The sequence below is a fragment of the Cibotium barometz genome, chromosome 42, assembly GCF_041138505.1.
Source record: "Cibotium barometz isolate CiBa-2024 chromosome 42, ASM4113850v1, whole genome shotgun sequence".
Taxonomy (NCBI): domain Eukaryota; kingdom Viridiplantae; phylum Streptophyta; class Polypodiopsida; order Cyatheales; family Cibotiaceae; genus Cibotium; species Cibotium barometz.
In genome coordinates, this window is record NC_141087.1 from 27,418,387 (window position 1) to 27,436,746 (window position 18,360).

The 18,360-nt window shown below is 44.0% G+C and overlaps 1 protein-coding gene across 1 annotated transcript; it reads right to left on the minus strand.

Moving 5' to 3' along the window:
• Positions 1–1,437: 1,437 nt before the first annotated feature.
• LOC147614324 (polyphenol oxidase 1-like) lies at positions 1,438–4,142 on the minus strand. Its single transcript, XM_086780880.1, has one exon. The coding sequence runs from the start codon at positions 3,708–3,710 to the stop codon at positions 1,662–1,664; it is 2,049 nt and encodes a 682-aa protein (XP_086637006.1). The 5' UTR covers positions 3,711–4,142; the 3' UTR covers positions 1,438–1,661.
• Positions 4,143–18,360: the final 14,218 nt, after the last annotated feature.

Sequence of the window (18,360 nt, forward strand, 5' to 3'; positions counted from 1 at the left end):
AACGAGTGGGCAGTATTTTGAAAATCATCAACAAAGTTAACAATAGATTTGAAAAAGGCCGTCAAGATTTGACAAAAAAAATTTAAAATGATTGTCAAGCTTGACTACTCATGGCTGCTCGTGGTGGTGAGACAACATTGGGCACAAGTAGTTATTGACCTCGTTTACTAGCCAGCTCCTACAACACCTTCTTTCTAGCCACCTCGTGCAACTCCTTTGCCAATCACCTCTCGTAGCTCCTCATCCAACCACCTCACCCGCCACTTGTAGCTCCTCTACTAGTGAAGTTTGACAAAACCGACGAAACCACCTTGATGAGATCTCTCTCTCTTTCTCTCTTGTAGCTCCTCCTCCAACCACCTTATCAAACCACTCGAAGCTCCTCCGCTAGCCAAATTCTATAGAATTGATGAAACTGCCTTGATGAGCTCTCTCTCTCTCTCTCTCTTTAGACACACACCCCTAAAGTTTTCCATAGTCATAAAAAGCTTAGCATAATATGCAAAAGTAAGGAAAAAAGGCAGCAAGTAGAGTTTGGATGCCATGTTCTTATGACTCTCACTTCGCGTTTCAAGCCAGCATCCACACCAATATTCTCAACTTCTAAGCCCTTCTTTGCACCCTTACCTTCTTGCAAGTTCATAGACCCTTTGAACTCTGTAGTTGTGGGCTTGTTGGAGCACCCCCCATGCCTTTATTTCTAAAAATTGATGACTTGTGGTGGCCAAATAGAGTGGTGCACAAGCATTTCTACTAGTTTCTAAAGATGGATTCACAAGACGCTTTACATAAAATCCCACTAGTGTTCAACATAATATAGCCAGAGCCATTTACAACATGTCTAACACATCCATACATCCCACTTGCATATTTTTGGCTAGAATATTTCCACTTTGCCCCCCATAGCCTTTGGATAGAGCAACCTCTTCCATGTGCTAACATTATGGAGCAACATCTTCCGTGCAGCACCATCGTGGAAACCAGTCAATCTAAAGTTGCACATGTTGTGATGATGCAATTTAAAGGGAGAGAAAAATGAGGAAAGACGTACCAAATAATCTTAGATATTGATGTACATTGTACATTCAATACCTTTGACATTCATAGCAATCTTTTAAACAATCTGGGGACCATTTGTACCATGTGTGCATTATCTGCTAATACATCCATACATCCCACTACTATGACAAAATATCTCCACCACTTAACAACATGCCCCCATAGCTCACCTTTCGAAGGACACACACACACACACACACACACACACACACGCAATGAAGTCAATGTTAGCTTAGAATCACTCGAGTGTTGTAGGTGTGGTCATTGAAATGCACTTAAGATTTAAGGAAGAAGTGTGCACAGGAAATCAACAATGTGCACATATAGATCGCAAATAGGCGAACACCAACACCGACAATTTGGAGACGAGCTACTCTGTAAACAATCGAAGTGAAAATGTGAGGCATTCACTAATTTACACTTGCAGGCGTGGTGGGTGACAAACACTACAAGTGTAACAATACAAGCTTTATGGTGGTAATACAATCTTTAAAAAGCTGGAATGAAAACAACGATTAGGCTTAGGTGATGGAGAATCGAGGGAGCACCAAGGCATGTGCTTGTTTATTCACTAAGCTATGTTCTTCTATTTTACTCCAACCCTAGGAGGTGCTGCTCAAGGTAAATTTATGGATGGTCTTGGGTGCCACGTCAATGGTCTGGACCAGGGACTCGTTGACGTCTTCATCTGGCACGCCCTCTTGGAAGTAGAGGGAGAGCTTGGGTCCTTCCCACCCGCCAACGCTGCTTGGGTCGAGCTGCCGGCCGTTGAGGCCCACGAACACAACAGTGACGGACCCGGCTTCCGCCAAGGGGTTGGACGGAGGGCCTCCGTCGTTGCTAAACGGCTCGTCGGTATTATTCAACTGCTCCGCCGTCGTTATACCCAGCCTGACCATCGTCTTTGTGAGATCAAGAGAGCCCCTCATGCACTTCTGCTTTTCACAGTTAGCGCACCTCACTGCGTTGGACCTCGCAAACACAGAGATCGCTCCGGCAAAGTTGGGTGAGCTCAGTGGCGTCTCGGCATTGGCATCCGGCTTGCCCAAAAACACACGTATAATGAAAGGCCCGTTGAAAGCTCGCTTCTGTATCCTCTCCACCACAAGCACCCATCTGCGAAGAAAGTTCTGTGGAGGCTGATAGAGCTTCAACACATAGGCGAGCATTTTGGCGGGGCTCCACGACTCCTTGCGAGCTCGCAGTATTTCTGGGTAGCTGTAGCCACAGTCAGCATCGACAAGGCGGACATCATTGGAAGTCACAAACTTCTGCCCCTCATTGGATCGCCTAAAGGGGGTGAGATGGGAGGAAGCATTGGCTTCACTGTCTGGCTTATCAGTGTAGGTGCCCTCATGATCTAGCTGCAGAGGCTTCTCTGGGATCCATGCGTGGGGGTAGCAGTATTGCCATAGAGCTACCAAGCGATCAACATTGGAGTGGTGGAAGAAGAAGATGGGGTCGAATGCAGCTATTTCGGGGTAGGCCATCTGGCCCCCTGTGCCCCCTACGGTGCCGTGCACGAAATCATGCACCAGCTCCAGAGAAGAGTAGTGACCGAACTGGCTGCCATCGCCATGGGTTTCCTCCGACCAGAAGTGGTTGGAGAAAGGGAGCCATTGGTTATGGTGGAACATAGCATGCACCCCTTCCACCAGAGTGGTGCCTGCATTCCTCATGAGAGTCACATTGAGATGATCATTCTGGGACATGTAGGAGGAGTTCACATGGCGGACTGTGGGGTAACCTTGAGGGGTGAAGGGCGTGCCCTCAGAGGGGACAACATAGTTGGGCTTAGCGGTGGGGTTGAAGACATCGGAGGAGCCAACGGGCTTGCCTACATTCACTGGGAGGACGAAGGATTTGAGGGGGTTGGGGATTTGGGTCCTGGAGAAGGACTTCCATGCATAAGATAAGGAGATTTCTGTGGAGGTGAAGATGTCGGGGAGTCCGAGGATTCTAGTGCTGTGGCTGGCCCAGTCCCAGTAAGGGAAGCGGAGCTGGTCTGCTATGTCCAGGACTGCTTGCTTCTCTTGTGCTTGAGAGAGCGTGGTGGCTAGGAGCTTGGCTTGCCGGATGATGGACTGCTCTAGCAGCATCATGTAGGGGCGATGCCAGGTGGGGAAGAGGGGGGTCCCGTGCTGGCAGTAGCCCCCCCACCAGTCTGGGTTGGCAGGGTTCCAGTCGCCCTCGTCCCCATCGTATGGGGCGTGCGGCAAGCCGTGGATGCCCGCTATCTGGTAGAAGGACCACTTGTCATCCGCCGCCAACCCTTGCACAGCCTCGAACGCGAGAAGGAACACATCTCTCCGCTGCTTCAGCCAGTCCAGGCTCTCCGGCTTCTTCTTCGCCCCGCCTGCCTCCAGCACGTGCGGGTAGAAGAAGTCCAGCACGTTCTCACGCGGGACGGCCTGGCTCAAGTCCTCCGCCGCCGCGGCGGCCAAGGAATAGCGGTAGATCACCGCGTGCGACTCGCTGTCGTCTGGATCGACAGCCTTCGTGCCCAGCAAGCTCTTGCCAGCAGCAGCTGCAGGGGCGGCGACTGCAACAGGTCCAGAAGCAGCATGAGGAGGGTCAGCAGCAGCTACACCTGCGCCATTACGCACACTAGCTGTACTCTTCATATGGTCTCTGCTCTCATCCGAGGCCATCTAATTCTCAGGACTCAAAGCAAAAGGAAGTCTTGCAAAAATGTACACACTCAAATTTTGAAGATAGAGGAGCAACTAATCAAATCACTAGAAGAACACGATGAATGACTGGAGATCCTGCGAGCTCTAATTATATAAAGGGTGGGTGCCGTCTGGTTTTCGCAACACCATTCCACAACGTGCACAAGTACTCTATTGTGTGCACAGAGATGCTCATGCATGGATGGTGTGTAGTGTGGATCAGGTTGTTGACTCGGTCTTCTTGCTGGGTGCCCTGTAGAGCTAGCCCGCACTCAAATAATTTATTCAAACTGCGCAACATCATGTTATGAATACGAGGCACATAACAGTTGTCACATGCCTACTCGCCTTTGATTATTCATAAAAGGCACCACGTGCTGTCCTTTTAACTTTTAATAAGGTGCATTTTTAACCCAATGTTGCTCTTCCCATGGCTGCCGGGTGTCCACATGAAACAAGAACAACAGCTATGTGGTGATTTATCAAAAGAAAACCCAAAAAAAAGTAGCAAGCACATGTTTTTGTGCAACCATAGACATGCATCTAGGCATATATATATATATATATATATTACCAAAAAGCAGCTTTACATCTGCCCCCAAGCGATATATGTATATATATATATCTATTGGTTCCAACCCCCAAAAAATATAAATGTAAACATCACAGTACTTCGTGATGATGAACTTAGGAATATCATCCTATCTCTGTTTGGTGTTGGTATGAAGTATAACTATGAGAACATTATTTGCTGCCTCCTCATTATAGCGGCAAAGCTACCTGCGCATCACAGGTGGCAATTTATCAAGCTATAACCGATGACAAGCAAATAAACGAGTACTCTTATAAGAACTTCATAACCATATCTCACACCAAACTCATAATCACTACGGATTAAATGCCAGGGCTTGCAAAATTGAATGTTATCTGATAGGTAGAGGGGATCATCAAACTACGGATGACCTCGACAACTCACTAGGACTAGTGAATGTGTAACTTTTAAGTTACTCCACTCTCCTTGCTTATTCCATACCATCGAACAAATCGGTCCCTCGATTTGAGCAACGTCAACTTATTTATGAGTACCTCGATACTCATGGATTGTGGTTCGGTAATTTAAAATGTTGATCTAGAGTATCTTTCACTCGAGGATCTTAATTTTATTAGCAGCTATGTATTAGTAGTGAGTAACTACGTATCCACTATCATCATACTAGTAGCTCCAGACTAGTCTGTGAGTAACTATGTATTAGTAGTGAGTAACTACGTACCCACTATCATCACACTAGTAGCTCCATACTAGTCTGTGAGTAACTCCGTACCCAATGGCGTACCTCCCCCGAGTGGGAGTACCATATACAACCATCTATAACAAGATGCTTAAGTCACTTGTTGCTAAGAAGTGACTACACAAATTGACCCCTCCATTGCACATTGCAGTACAATCTCTGGTATTACAACACGAATTTTTGGACGTCCTTATCATAGAGGTCAACTTAAAAACTACTGCATAGGTCTTGTGGAGTCTCGGCGGCTGACCTAACCACACCACTGGTGACTTCCTACAAAAAATGTGGCGCCGAAGTCACCACCTATGTACTTTAACTCCGTAAAGTACATGGTCTTCATCTACCATCTATGGAAAGTTGTAAAACATTCTTGCGATGGATTTTATCACCCTAAAATTATTGTGCACTATTTTAGTGTGAAGAGCTTTTTTCCTGGGTACCATGGTTCACCCCAAGCTCATCTGTTGCTAAATTCTCTGATTTAACAAAAGATATGTCTGCCTCCGAACACTCCAGTTCAGCCCCAGACTTTGAGTTTACTTCTTAACACTCCGGTTAAGTCAAAACTCACTAGATACAGTAGGATTTACCACTAAGCTCTCCGGCTTAGCCTCCTATCCTAACTCAGCCCGAGTTTATGTACACTACATATGTCGGATCCGATACTAACAACAACTAGGCTCGTCTGGAGTGAGATACTACTCACTATTGCCATGTAAAACCTTATTAAATCCTAGAAATGCTACACTCATTCCCCAGGGGTCATACGACTTATAGGGTTTACACGCACATGAACTTTGTAAGCAAAATAGCCTGTCATGCAATATTACAATTGCTTATGTAGGAAAGTAATATATTTCCCAAATTCATATGGTAGCAACTAAAATGTGCTCACAATCGCACACTTATGTTGAACATAGGCAAGACTACGCTTGCAAAATGCTATAGGGCATCCCCCATGCATGAAACTGTCCAACCAAACTAGTCTTACTGCTAACCTCTAGATTTAGATCACTCTGAAACTAAATCACTCTGTTAGCACTAGTACACCATCATGGTCTTGCTACCTAGAGTTCTTCGAACTCTGTAACTGGGTTTTATCCTAACTTATGGCTATATTTGGTAATTTTCAAGGTTCAAATTTTATCTTGCACACTTTATCACTACAGACAAGTGTACATATACACCTGCCAAAGAGTCAAGTTACATGCACAAGCCTTGGCGTCCCATTCCACCAAGACTACAATCGATTCCGTGAGAATTTGATGTCCCATACCATCAAATTACCACCAAACCAATTGATGTGACATATAAAAAGGCTCTTCCCCCCTCGAAAGATCACCACAAACTCTCGAGCAGTGGGATGTCGACGCATGGCAATAAAAAGAAGAGAAAACCATGCTAGTAAGTTTAAGAACAGTTCTCTTCGATCAATCAACTTCTATAAGGGCATTGAGCATTACATCTCAAGACTATACCCCTTCAGATTTACCTTTGATTTCTACAAATCAATCCTAAATCTACTATTATTATCTAGGCATATACTAATCCCTCAGATTAGTACTCCTAGATAAACCATTCAATTGCGTACTGCTAGCAGCACTGCTCGCCCCTTTATCCCAAGTAATACACACCTTAGGGATTACTTTTACAAGGCAATCTACGTGACTAAATCAAACTAGTCACTACTCTCTAGGCCCAAGTAGTGACACTATTTTGTTACTACCAACAAGGGCCAGCTTGCCTCTACAGGCCAAGGCTCTCTTGTTGCTATAAACAGTAAGCAACTTGTTTGGACACAAGGCATAACCACATCAAGACTACGCTTGTACATGGTTCTCATTTGCCAAAGTTTATCACAATCTTCTAGCAACTATTAAAAGATTGTGAAGGGTTATGAGCACTACGGCTCAATTAGGCTTACCTTGATTTCTCGTGATAAGCACTTCGTCTAATTTGGGCACAACTGACGCCATTGCCGGTCCTCTTAGCCCAAGTAAAACACACCATAGTTTTAGATTTACACTATAGCCAAACTACGTGACTTTGATGGTCAATACTAAGTCTATGCTCAGCTTAAATTTAGTCTGTCTGAACCAAATGTGTGATCACCACATGTGCTACCCTCAATTCACTTCGAACTAGGACCAAGTCACTCCGGACTAGACCTGAGTGGTGACACTGCAGAGAAGGTGTGTCTACAGAAGAACACATTTGTTTGTCACTACAAAACAAACACAAATTTGTCCGAACAAAAACTTTAACTCTAGCAAGACGACGTTCGCAAAAGTGTAAATTGAAATCTGGCGAGGCTACGCTCCCAGAGTCTTCATAACAAAAATAAAAATGATCGAGAGGCTGTGCCTTGCCGGGATTATCCCTTGCGGAGATTATCTTTCCTCCTCATCCGAGAGAGGATTCGTTTGAAATTTTCTCATTTTTAATTTCATAAAAATGAATAATGAACATATATTAAAAAAATAAATGATTTTTTAACCCTTTTCTTTTTTCTTTTTTTCTTTTTTCTGGCCGCCTGCAGCGTTGGTTGGCTGGCCTGCTGGCTGTCGGCTGCTCTGGTGGTCGTTGTCGCCGTCTGGCTGGCCGCCCCTGGCTGGCCGCCATCGCCTGGCTGGCCTGGCTTGGCCGCCTTTCCAAGGCAAGTCTGCGAGCCTTCAAACAACGACTATCCCCGTTTCAGACAACGACTACCACCCCGCTTCAGATAACGAAGTGCATTGCTAAGCAAGTCGGCTGCTTCAACGTAGTTGTGGGGCTTCGCCCAGGTGCACATTTGTGCTCTTCGCTCACTCTCTACACATCATGCGTTTCAGCATTCTTTCGTGGGCTGGTTTTTGCCGCCCCACCCCCACACACAGTCTACGGGTGGCTCTTTGCCCCCCCTCAAAACCATTGACAAATTGTTTCGCAGACAAGCTTAACGGAAAAAAAACGAGAAGCTTACCTCCAATTTGCTTGCTGTGTGTGACGGCGGGGGGAGAGAGAGAGAGAGAGAGAGTTCTTCCCTTCAAAAATCTCTTGGCCGCCTCCCTCCACACACTCCATTGTGGAGATAAGGGTGAGAAGATGAATGGTTGAAAACCATCGAGTGGGCTCCGGTCTCCCGTTCACGCATGGACTCTGAAGATCCCATCGAACCATGCTCTGATACCAGTGTTAGATATCCGTAACGCCGCTACTACGGGTGTTACCACAGGAGGTCCCACAAAACCCCGGATATGTTCATCCGGTCTGCCGTCGGTCACAGGCATTACAGCCTACATGACACCAACAAAAGACTATGCAGCTGAACTCCAAGCAATACTGATGTGCCTAGATGAGCCCAATCATCCTACTCCAACCACGTTGAGCCAAGGGTTCGTGTGAGAGGACTGAGAGAAAAGTTCCAGACGGTAGTAGCCTCATTCGACTTGGATGCCCTTACATTTGAACAAGTGGTGGCAGGAGCTACCGAAAATGAAGGGATCCTGAAGCAAACAAGCAAAGATCCCACGAAGAAGAAGAAGGACAAAAGGAAGAAGAAAGAAGAAGAAACTTCATAATGGAATTCCAGAGAAGACACCTCAGAGTCAGAGAGTCATGAGTCAAATGCCAAAGCGTGGAAGCCCCGAAAAAAGAAAGGCAAGAAGTAGGCATTAAATGTTCAGGAAGAACTAAAGATTGCCCTCACCAAGATTTTCGAAGGACACGTAGAATCCAAACTCAGAACAAACGTGTGGTACACCAGGTGTAATAATCAAGGGCACATAAAGGAGGAGTGCCAGTTCAGGAACACTTAGCAAATATGCACTATTTGCGGAAGTAACAATCACATTGTACAGACGTGCTAATGTAATACCCAGAACAAAAATCCGAGGGTGATGGAAATGCAGCAGTAGCAAAACCTCCAGCTATTAACCAGGTCGCCACAAGACCTCAAGTCAACACACCTTATGGAAGAGGAGGTAGAAGATTTGGACCGAGGGGAGGGTGTTTTTACTGCATGGTCTAGGACATAGACAGAATGATTGCCCCATATTTTAGTGCCATCAGCAAAGAATTGCAAGAAGCAAGGCCGCAAAGGGAGGCAAACCTAGTAGGAGCTGATGCAACTGTGAACATGGTAAAAGTAGACCATGGAGCAGGAAAGGAACAAGAGAAGCCATCAGAAGTGATGGTTGTGACAAGATCCCAAGGACTTGTCAAGACATTGTGACATGTAGGAATGCTGAGGCAGAATAAAAAAGGAGCTAGAACAGTGGGCAGGGCAGCATAAGGAGCTAGAACAGTGGGCAGGGTAGCATAGGGTTCAAGAAAAAATCACCAAGTTGGTGCAGAGCACACAAGGGATGGTGAGCACAAGTCAGGAAATCCTATCCTTGGGAGAGCGTCTTGAGGAAAATCTAGACAAGAAAAGTCTGGTCATCAACAAAAGAGAAGAGATTGGCGCAGGAAAGAAGCTGGTGCCGAACTACCAAGTGGAGCCAATTATAGCCTAGAGCAGCAGAAGTGTTTGAGAGAAGAAAAAGAAGGAAATATGGAAGGAATCCAGACTGGAAAACTGACAAGGGGAAGTCACGAACATGAAAGGGAAGAGAAAGTGAAAGAAGGAAAGATGTACAAAGACCAAGGCCTGCCAACATCTGATAGGGAGAAAAGCAGCAACTCCATGAAGAAATACGGCCTGTGGGAGGACCTCAACAAAATGAAATTGAAGATCATGCTGGATCAAATGCTGAATTTGGTTCCTAATTACAAGAAAAAGCTGCTTCAAGCCATAGTGCCAAATGAGAATCCAGTGCAAATGCCCTTGCAGAAACTGGAAAACCCGACAATTGAATACAGGAATGTGGAAACAGTCTAGGACTATGACACGCCCATTCTGGAAGTGACCATCAAGATTAGAGGAGAGACAGTGACAAGGGTTATTCTGGATGGAGGTTCAGGAGTAAACATAATATTAGATAGTTTGACTAAAAAGCTAGGAATTACTAACATGGAGCCAGCTCCATTCGAGATCCGCATGGTTGACTAGAGAAGGGTCTGACAAGTTGGGATAATTAGAGGAGGACAAATAGAAGTGACACTATGCATGTTCACTGCCATGTTCATAGTTCTCAAGATGATTGAAATAGGCAAGTGCATATCTCATGCTCCTAGAAAGACCTTTGGCTCCGGAGTGGAAGGATAAAGCACAACTGGGATATGGACAAGATCACAATCAAGAGAGGTAAAAATAAATTTTGCATTTCAGTTGTGCTAGAAAAGATAGGCTAAACCCAGCTAACAGACCGATGCATATAGAGGGCCTAAACTACCTAGAAGGGGTAAAAGATGACCAAGAAGAGCAAATCATGAATGAGAATCTAGATCTACTATCGCTATTTGAGGTGGACATAGAGAGGATTGTACAAAGATACAATCGAGAAGTATTGGTGGTTCATCTTGAAGTACTGGTAAATAAAGAAAGTGCACAAGAAGAGGGAGAGCACACTTAGGAGAGTGTGGCAAAACTACAAGCCGAGTAGGAAAAAGCAATGCTAGCCCTCAAGCAAGAAGAAGCCCAACTCTCAGGAGGAAGACGAACTGGAAGAAGTGGACCTAGGGGACGACCAAGAGCCAAAAGCTTTAAGAATCAGTGCCCATCTAAATCAGGACTTTAGAGGAAGGCTCATGCAATTGCTAAATTCCTATAAAGATGTGTTCACCTCAGACATGAAGGGGATTGATCCTAGCTTCTAGTATTACAAGATCAACTTGAAAGAGTATGCAACACCTTTCCGGCAAAGCAGATACAGAATGCACCCCAACTGTGCAAAACAAGTGAAGGAATAAATTGACAAGATGCTAAGAGTTGGGTTCACTATCCTACGGAGACAGGGTATAATGGCTTTTACGAATACCCATCATCCTGAAGAAAAATGGAAAGCTGAGGGTCTATATATCGACTACCGCAAGATGAATGCCGCCTCCATATCGGATCCATTCCCGCTACCATTCATAGATTCCTTGCTAGATGCGGTAGCGCAAGACATGAGTCATACTCCTTTCTGGTTGGGTTCATTAGTTGCAACCAGGTATGAATGGCCCTACAAGATAAAGAGAAAACATCCTTTGTGTGACGAAATAGGGGGCATTTGCCTCCAATGTAACATTAGGAAATTTTTGAGCTCATTTTGGGGCCCTGTAAGGAAGTTTGACCGGAATATTCCCTCCAAAAAGGGGCACTGGATAAAATTTTTGCAAACGAACTCCAAATTTGTCGGACCTCACATATTTAGATTCTACTCTTCAAAAGCTATCCATTGATATATAACACGATAGGGTTCGGAGAAGGGACAAGATAGATACCTAGAAGATTCCTTTTTGCCTAGGAAAGATTCACGTTACGGGTTCGGAGAAGGGACAAGATAGATACCTAGAAGATTCCTTTTTGCCTAGGAAAGATTCACGTAACGTGAATCTTTCCTAGGCAAAAAGGAATCTTCTAGGTATCTATCTTGTCCCTTCTCCGAACCCTATCGTGTTATATATCAATGGATAGCAACGTGAATCTTTCCTAGGCAAAAAGGAATCTTCTAGGTATCTATCTTGTCCCTTCTCCGAACCCTATCGTGTTATATATCAATGGATAGCTTTTGAAGAGTAGAATCTAAATATGTGAGATCCGACAAATTTGGAGTTCGTTTGTAAAAATTTTATCCAGTGCCCCTTTTTGGAGCGAATATTCCGGTCAAACTTCCTTACAGGGCCCCAAAATGAGCTCAAAAATTTCCTAATGTGATGTTCGGGCTGAAAAATGCTCTTGCTACATTCCAAAGGATGGTTCAATAAATATTCTATGAATATCTAACCACCTTCATGAGGGTGTTTGTGGATGATTTTAGTGTGTTCGAAAAGAAAGAAGACCACATAACACACCTCACAATGTGCCTGGAGAAGTTGAAGAAGGCCAGAATGAGCATGAATCTAGCCAAGTGTGCCTTTACTGTAACAAGTGGATCCCTCTTAGTGCATATAGTGTCTAAAAAAGGGCTAGCTATGGATCCGGCAAAGGTTGCAATCATTATAAAGCTATAGCTGCCCAAGAATGCCAAAGAACTTGCAAGATTCCTAGGGCTAATCAAGTGGCATATCAGGTTCATGAGGTTCTAGGCAAATGTGGTAGTGCCCCTATACACTCTGACAATGAAAGATGCAGAATATGTCTGGTCCAGATTCTGGAATCTCAAGAGAATACTATTGGCAGCACCCATTCTCTAGCAGCTGAACTATGACTTTGTATTTCATGTGTTTGTCCATGCCTTTGATGTTGCCATTGGTAGTGCTCTGATGCAGGAAGCACGAGAGGGCTGGTATAGACCAGTTTACTATGCAAGCAGGAGGCTATTTAGGCTGGACAAGAACTACTCCACTACAAAAAAGGAGTCACTTGTGTTGGAAATGCTCCATGACATGTTCACACATTAGCATGGAATATATTTTTAAGGTTATGTGGACATGTAAAACAAGCATGGTAGAATGGCAAGCTACTGGGAATCTCCACCAAAATGCAAGTGGGGCACATGGAGCCAAGCCTAATGGAGAGAATCATGGAAAAGGTACCTAGATCCAGAAATCAAGGGGAGAGAATAGAGGGGCACCTCTTGTTAGTGCCTAATCCCATCCCTAATAATGTTTAGCCTTGAGCTAATCCATTGTACCTTCAGCCTATTTAAGAGGCATTATATCAATGAAGATGTGTGTGTGATTATCATCATTTTGCACTCCACATTATGCCCAAATGAATAGTGTTAATCTATTTTCATTAATCTCTTTATTATGCTTTAATCATGGCTCTAATTTCTTATGATCCACCATGATTTCAACAACTTGGAATGATCTACTAGACACTATCTATTGGGAAAAATGTAGGAATTTCATGTAGATGACAAAGCTCTCTTGTACCTAATAAACAAATCATACCTAGCAGGAAAGTTGGCTAGATGGCTACTTTTGTTACAGGAGTTCGAGTTCAACATAATGCACACACCCAGGAACAATCACACAGTATAGCAAACTTCCTATATCAAGACTTGATTCAAGAGAAGAACCGAGGAGGTGGAGGATGATTTCCTAGATGCGTAGCTCTTTCGCACAGGAGAAAAACCCAACTAGTATGACGAAATGCTGCAATTCCTATCTGACGTATCCTTTCCGGAGTCTAGAGATCAAAGAAACAAGCTGACTCTCCGAAGCAAGTCATTCATGGTGGTGGGGCTGGACAGCTCTATAAGATGGGAATCGATAAGATATTGAGAAGATGCATCCCCGAACATGAGCAACAGGCTATGTTGGTGGAAACGCACCAAGGGATAAACGATGGGAACTTTTTTGGAGAAGTTACGGGGTGGAAGGCGTTCTACGCAGGTTTGTGGCCAACTGCATTAAAATATGCACACACAAGTTCGCAAACGAATGGAATATGTGCTAGAGACTCGGGCAACTGAATGACATAGATAAAATGTTGCACAACCTAGTGTTGCCCCTAGAGACATTCCAAAAATGGAGTCTGGATTTTGTGGGCTCATTCAAGCTAGTAGCTCAAAGAACAGGAAACAAATACATCCTCATGGCCATGGATTACTACACCAAATGGGTAGAGGAGGCCAAAGCCCTAAAAGACTGTAAAGCATCATCGATAGCGAAGTTTCTCTATGAAACCATAATGACAAGATTTGGATGCCCAATTGAGATAGTCAGTGACAAAGGAACCCATTTCCTTAATGAAGTGATCAGGAAACTAATAGAGCAACACATGATAACACATAAAAAGTCAACAGTCCTAACACCCACCACAAGCAAATGCACAAGCAGAATCCATAAATAAAATCATGAAGGGAATAATGATCAAGATAGTGAATGAGAATAGGACCGATTGGGACACAAAGCTACACTCAGCATTGTGGGCATTTCGGACAGTGTATAAGAATGCAATAAGGTTTACATGTTTCACCATAGTATATAGACTGCAGGCAATGGTGCCCATGGAGTTCCTAACACAGAGCCTCAGGATAGCTATAGCAGAAAGGCTCTCTTTGGAAGAATCTGAGGTGCACAAGATTGAACAACTCCTTCAGCTTGGTGAAAGGAGAATGTACACTGCATGGACAACCGAGATCATGAAGAAAAAAAGAAAATTGTAGGTGGATAGGAACATAAAATTCAAGATCTTTGGAGATGCAGTCTTACTATTCTCATTAAGAACTGGACCTCACCCAGGAAAATTGAAAATAAGATGGACTGGCCCATTCAGAATTGTTAGGAAAATGGGAAGAATAGGAATATTTGAGCAGGTAAGTTTGGATGAACAAAGCTTAAGGAAACTGGTGAATGGGTACAGTTTGAAGCCTTATTATGAAAAAATGCCAGAGAACTAGCAAGACAAGCATGATCTGAAGAAAAAATGTCTCTAGATCTGGATCCAGATCTGGAGAACGTAAAGAAAGTGTGTCCAGATCTAGATTTGGAGAACTTAAGAGAAGTATGTCCAGACAAAGATCTAGATCTGGACACTATCCAAATAAGCTAAAGCGTCTAATTAAGATATGGAATGTTCCCAAGAGGAAGAGTCTGAGTCCTATCAGGATAGGATTCTGGAGTTTTAAAAAATAGAAGGAAACAAAATCCAAAATTAGGATGCATAAAATAGAGGAGCCAACTGGCATCAACATGGAGGTGGTGGGAATATCGAAGTTGCCACCCCGATAACGGGTGCATGAATGGAAAAGGACACGTGTCATGTCACCATCGCCTATTCCCAGCCATTAATGACCTCACAAAAGGTGCCACAAGCACTCATTGGCCAGATTGTGAAAGTGATTTGGGAAAATCATGGAGATGTCGATGAGCTGTTACCCAGGGGAGGCATGCACCATGACAATAGCCAACTACCTCTCCAAAGACTAATTCAAAAATAATTTTACAAAAAGTTCTTGCTACCTTGTGCTCTAAGATACACTCTCTCTAAGCTGTGCTTCCACCCACGCCTACTGTCTCTCAACCCCAGTGCAACCCGACACCGAGAAAATGGTGGAATTCAACTTCCTCTCATGTAAAAGGAAGCGGACATGCCCAATGGCAGGAGAAGATGGGGTTGAAGGGATTTGTGAGTTGCCGTGGGAGGAGCTCCAATGCAACTTCAAGGCAGTAAAGCAGCTAGAGAAGTTGCAGAAATCCAACACCATAATAATCCCATCAGCCCAGGTGAGAAAAGGGCATTCAACCCCCTCTATGTGGCTGAAATATTTAAAGTGCCAGCTAAAGGGTAGGCTAAGGTCATGCCAGCTGAGGATGATGACCTAATCAAGGAGTTTGGCCTGCTGGAGGGGAAGTCTAAGGAACTTAAGATAACAAGCACTCTAGATGAGGACCAAGTGAAGCAAATGTGCTTCATGGTGGAAATGATAAATCTCACCCACAAGCCATACTACATGTCGAGAAAAGCTTATGGAATCGTAAAAGCGACAGAGGTAGGAACCAAAGTGGCATGAGATGAAGTAGTATACAATAATTTGAAGGATCAGATTAGCAAGATCAACCACCCTAACACCAGAACAAAGATTGGCCCTTACTTGACTACTCTATTCAATGCACAATTAGGAGCCAGAAAGAAGGAGGGCCAAAAAGAAGTGGTAGAACAAAAAGAAGAGACAAAGCCCAGAGAAGAAGAAGCTGAGAAGCTTCCGGATAGGGAAAGGAGAATGCTATCGTGGGAACGAAGAGAATCTCAAAGTTTGGAGAAAAGAATTCCACCAAAAAGGGAAAGAGGACCAAGGATGGGAGCAGCAAGGCGAGCTGAAACAAAAAGTGGCACCAACAAGCACAAGCCTGCAAAGCTAGAACAAGTGCAGCTTGATGTCCCTTTTACCAATGCTGTGAGCTTTCTGGAAAACATAGACATAGATTGGGTGCAAGGATCATAGATTGGGTGCAAGGATCTCTCAACTATTTACATAGATGCATGATGGATGGCTTGAGAGAGGTGACTAGATTGGGTGCAAGGATCTCTCAACTATTTACATAGATGCATGATGGATGGCTTGAGAGAGGTGACTAGATTGCAAGCTGTAGTAAAGGAAAAGGATGCTATCATCCAAATGGTGAAAAGTCAACAAGAACCCCTACAGGAAGAGCTCTGCAAAGCAAGAGGATAATGGAGATAGACTGCCTAGGAGAGATGCAACTCTAGATTAGGGACCTCCAAAAGGCCAACAAGGAGATCAAGGAGGAAACGGAGAGGATGAAGGAGGCCATGGCAAGGAGGGAGTAGGATTTCATGCAGCAAGGGGATTTGGAAAGGCCAAGGGAGAGCCAAGCTACAACAAAAGGCCAGGTTGGCTTAATAAGAGAAGAGCATATCAGAATCATCAAAGAGGTGCAAGCCACAGCAGATAGGGATAAAGTTGATCTGGTCAAGGCAGAAGCCAAGTTGGCTATCCTGGATGTCGATGAATTTCCAGAGGTACATGAGCTTGAAGTTGAAAAGAAGAAGAAATGGGGGAAGAGCAGGCCATCAAAGATCTAAAGGAGGTGTGGGGGGATTATTTAGAGAAGTTATAAGCAGTAATACAAGCCCTTACATGATCTTGCAGACAAATGATCCCTTACAACTCACAGGACAATACAATAGACTCATAATGGTTTTTGTTTAATAAGGCAATAGACACCGTGAGGGATGTTATGAGAGGTTGACACATGAACCCAAATAGTTGATTACAATAATATTAAATACCAAACTTAAATAGAATAAACAATTGCTCAAGACACAAGATTGGATCCAATTTTCCCCCACATAAGAGTGAGCCCATGCTTCCTCTTATTGTACTTAAATATATTTCTTGGGATAACTTTTGAGGCTCAAAATAGTGAGCTTTTATAAACATGTCAACTTCTTCAAGAATAGCTTGCTTGAGAATGCAAGCTTATCTACTACAAAAATAAATGTGAACCTAGAACCGTATAAATGTGTAATGATTGCAACCTTTGCCGGATCCATAGCTAGCCCTTCTGCAGACACTATATGTGCTAAGAGGGATCTACTTGTTACAGTAAAGGCACAATAGGCTAGATTCATGCTCATTCTAGCCTTCTTCAACTTCTCTAGGCACATTGTGAGGTGTGTTATGTGGTCTTCTTTCTTTTCGAACACACTAAAATCATCCACAAACACCCTCATAAAGGTGGTCAAATATTCATAGAATATTTCTTAAACCATCCTTTGGAATGTAGCAAGAGCATTTTTCAACCCGAACATCATTACATTGGAGGCAAATGCCCCCCATTTCATCACAAAGGATGTTTTCTCTTTATCTTGTAGGGCCAATCATACCTGGTTGTAACCAATGAACCCAACCAGAAAGGAGTATGTCTCGTGTCTGACTACCGCATCTAGCAAGGAATGGTAGCGGGAACGGATCCGATATGGATGTGGCGTTCATCTAGTCAATATAGACCCTTAGCTTTCCATTTTTCTTCAGGATGATGGGTATTGGTGAAAGCCATTATACCCTGTCCACCATAGGATAGATGAACACAACTCTTAGCATCTTGTCAATTTATTCCTTCACTTGTTTTGCACAGTTGGGGTGCATTGGGTGCATTCTGTATATCTGCTTTGCCGGATAGGGGTTGCATCCTCTTTCAAGTTGATCTTGTGCTACTAGAAGCTAGGATCAATCCCCTTCATGTCTGAGGTGAACACATCTTTGTAGGACTTTAGCAATTCCAGGAGACTTCCTCTAAAGTCCTGATTTAGCTGGGCACTGATTCTTAAAGCTTTTGGCTCTTAGTCATCCCCTAGGTCCACTTCTTCCAGTTCGTCTTCTTGGACTCTGATGTTCCTCTTCTTGAGTTGGGCTTCTTCTTGCTTGAGGGCTAGCATTGCTTTTTCTTGCTCCGCTTGCAGTTTTGCCACACTCTCCTAAGTGTCCTCTCCCTCTTCCTGTGCACTTTCTTCATTTATCAGTACTTCAAGATGAGCCACGAGTACTTCTCGATCGTATCTTTGTACAATCCTCTCTATGTCCACCTCAAATAGCGATAGTAGATCTAGATTCTCCTTCATGATTTGCTCTTCTTCTTCGTCTTCTACCCCTTCCAGGTAGTTTAGGCCCTCTATATGCATCGGTCTGCTAGCTGGGTTTAGCCTATCTTTTCTAGCACAATTGAAATGCAAAATTTATTTTTACCTCTCTTGATTGTGATCTTGTCCGTATCCCAGTTGTGCTTTATCCTTCTACTCCGGAGCCAAAGGCCTTCCCAGGAGCATGAGATATGGACCTGCCTATTTCAATCATCTTGAG

Excerpts from the sequence above, each read along its gene's own strand:
- LOC147614324 (XM_086780880.1), bottom strand. The coding sequence starts at position 3,710 with ATGGCCTCGGATGAGAGCAGAGACCATATGAAGAGTACAGCTAGTGTG.